This window comes from Alnus glutinosa, chromosome 4 (assembly GCF_958979055.1).
Source record: "Alnus glutinosa chromosome 4, dhAlnGlut1.1, whole genome shotgun sequence".
Lineage (NCBI taxonomy): Eukaryota > Viridiplantae > Streptophyta > Magnoliopsida > Fagales > Betulaceae > Alnus > Alnus glutinosa.
The window spans coordinates 28,379,702-28,382,242 of NC_084889.1; the positions used below are offsets into that span (position 1 = coordinate 28,379,702).

The 2,541-nt window shown below is 39.5% G+C and overlaps 1 protein-coding gene across 1 annotated transcript; it reads right to left on the reverse strand.

The window, feature by feature from the left end:
• Window positions 1-326: 326 nt before the first annotated feature.
• LOC133866831 (nudix hydrolase 18, mitochondrial-like) lies at window positions 327-1,858 on the reverse strand. Its single transcript, XM_062303482.1, has 5 exons — window positions 1,614-1,858; window positions 1,290-1,395; window positions 1,106-1,189; window positions 883-1,011; window positions 327-786 (listed from the first exon to the last, which is right to left on the reverse strand). Exons 1-5 carry the CDS (start codon window positions 1,748-1,750, stop codon window positions 676-678), a joined length of 567 nt encoding a protein of 188 aa, XP_062159466.1. The 5' UTR covers window positions 1,751-1,858; the 3' UTR covers window positions 327-675.
• Between the last annotated feature and the right edge of the window lie 683 nt (window positions 1,859-2,541).

The window sequence follows — 2,541 nt, forward strand, 5'->3', positions numbered from 1 at the left end:
CACACTCACACTCTTAGCGCAATGCAAGAGCAATAACTGCCCTCCATTGTACTATGCTGATGAACTTGCTGTTGATTTTATTACAGCATCTAATCCAAATCCCAAAATAAGTAAAGCAACGAGCGGTTAGGTTATGATCTTGTTATGCTTATGATCTTCAACTAACTAGTAAAACGATTGACATATATAACCGTTGGTTAGAGGTTGTCGGTGCCAGAGAAGTAAACTGTCTTGGAAACAGTTCAAACAATGTTCTTTGTCCTCACAAATCATTTACCATAATGATACCATTAATATGTTAAATCCAGGAAAACACAAACAAAACATGATACACAAAGAATCGAAGCAATTAGATTGAAGAATGAATCGAATTTGTAAATGGTAACAGATTCCTCTGCTGCCTTCAACTACACATCCTAAGATTCGCGAATTTGTGTTAACACTCTCAATTGAGAACAAAAAATCAAAGAATGAAGACACCAAGAACAGATACAAAAGTTCTTCAATTCCTGCTTATGTTGGAAATCCAAGTTTTGGTTCTGCTTGACATCTTTTGCCCCCTCCCCCACTCGTTCTTGGTCCAGTCGTTCGTTGTTCAGAACAGAAGCCGCAGGCCACCCTCATGCCAGATGTGGCAGATTGAGAAAACAAGCCAAGGACACTGCCTGTGTTCTTCTATGTTGTTTCATTTGCTTCCTGAGGTTTCAATTGTCGATTAACAAGCTTATCTAAAGCTTCCTTCATCCACGCACCTTGACACACTTCTCCAGCTTCGGCCACGGTCATCTACATAACGCAAACACAAAAAGAAATTTAGAACACACAACATCAAAACGAGATGGTAGTGGAAAAAACAGAGCATGTTGCATTTTAGACACATACCCATTTCCGTTGCCTGAGATTTTTCTCCGGCCACTGGTCTAACTCCTTGTTGACACGCAAAGGGAACATGTAGCCCTCATGCATTATGTCACATCTCTTGCTCTTGTACAACCACATGCCCAATTTCTTCTGGAAAATTAAACCCAAACAATTGAATCAGAAAAAAGAGTTGGCAGAAGATTACAAAAGAGATTGAATAAGAAATTGACTTCAAGATACTCACTTCGACTTTGCCTGTAACACCGGCTTCCTCTAAAGTCTCACGCTTGGCCGCATCTTCCATAGATTCGTCAAGTTCCCAACCTCCCTGTAGTTATAACGCAATTGTGCAAAACAATGTTAGATGAAGATCACACAAATGAAATGACCCAATTTATTAGATTATCAAAAGGAAGGCATAATAGTACCTTTGGGAACATCATTGCTTGACCCTTCTGTGAACTAATCAGAAGAACTTCTAATTCCTTAATGGAAGAAGATTGGCTGGTATCTCTGTATCTGTACGGTATGCATCTGCACAATTTGAAACATCACCATAAGAAAACAAAAAATTCGAAGAAGAAAGAAGAACAGAAAGTAAAGGGAAATTCTGCACAAAATGACAAAAGAATCCAAAAATTTCCCAGTTTTAATCAATTTGACAAATACCCAATTGGGTAAACTTCTCAAATGAAGATTGCAAAGAGAAATTTCCCACGGATTCAAGAAAAATCAGGCGCCAATTTACATACCCAACAACTTGGCGATAGCCTTTCCTATCGTAGCGCTGCAAACACCTGCCGGTGCGGGAGGACACCATGGAGACCATTTTATATTTTTCCGCAAAATCTAAGCGAATTCTCTTTAAGAAAGCGCGAAAAACATACATACAAAGATTTGCAGGATTTTTAGAAGGCCTTCCTTCTCTCAATTCAACAAAAACAAACTGAGCAAGGAGAACAACAAAACAGATGCCTCTCTACCACCCATATACTCCCAATAAACCCCCTCTATATATAGACGTTTAATCTGGAGAAGATAAGACGCAAAGAGTAGGGCGCCGCTGCCACTTGAAAAGCACGCGCAAACGTGACAGTTGGGTTAGGACGTGGATAGACCGATAGATGAAAGATGAGAGGGGGCGTGCATCTCAGTCGCGATGAGGAGTGTGGTGGAGTATTTTGCTTGAACTGTTGGGAGAGCTTCGAGGAGGGGAGTGTGAGACGCGTTGATCGAAGAGTTAAGTCAGCACACTCGGTGTTGGGTGTTGAATCGTGCGAGCCAACTCGGTTTTGAAACTGAGACGAGTCAAACGACGACACGTTTTCGGGTGAGAGAGTTAGGAACTTATCATTGGACATTTGGACTCAGGTCTCTGACTCAGTCTTGAGGCAGTGAGAGTGGGATGGGCCGTAACCATGATTGGTGCTTCGGATTTATATCAGATTTTTCTTTTGGGAAAAAATCTAAAATTATGACTAGACTAATTTATTAATTATTATCTGTGATATAAAAAATAAATTTAACGTAAAAATTACAAATTATTTTATATAGTCATTTTTCGTTTATAAACTTAATAGAGTCTGTTAGGTTACTACATCAATCCAAAAATGCGACACGTGTCACTCTTATGTTCAGTTTGTTTTGGCATAAAATGATTTCTAAAAAATGATTTCGGTA

Bases quoted from the DNA above. Each gene is read 5' to 3' on its own strand.
- LOC133866831 (XM_062303482.1), bottom strand. From the start codon at position 1,750: ATGTATGTTTTTCGCGCTTTCTTAAAGAGAATTCGCTTAGATTTTGCG. The intron at 1,396-1,613 runs GTATGTAAATTG...CAAATTGTGCAG, and splicing joins GGCTATCGCCAAGTTGTTGG to ATGCATACCGTACAGATACA. The intron at 787-882 runs GTATGTGTCTAA...TGCGTTATGTAG, and splicing joins ATCTCAGGCAACGGAAATGG to ATGACCGTGGCCGAAGCTGG.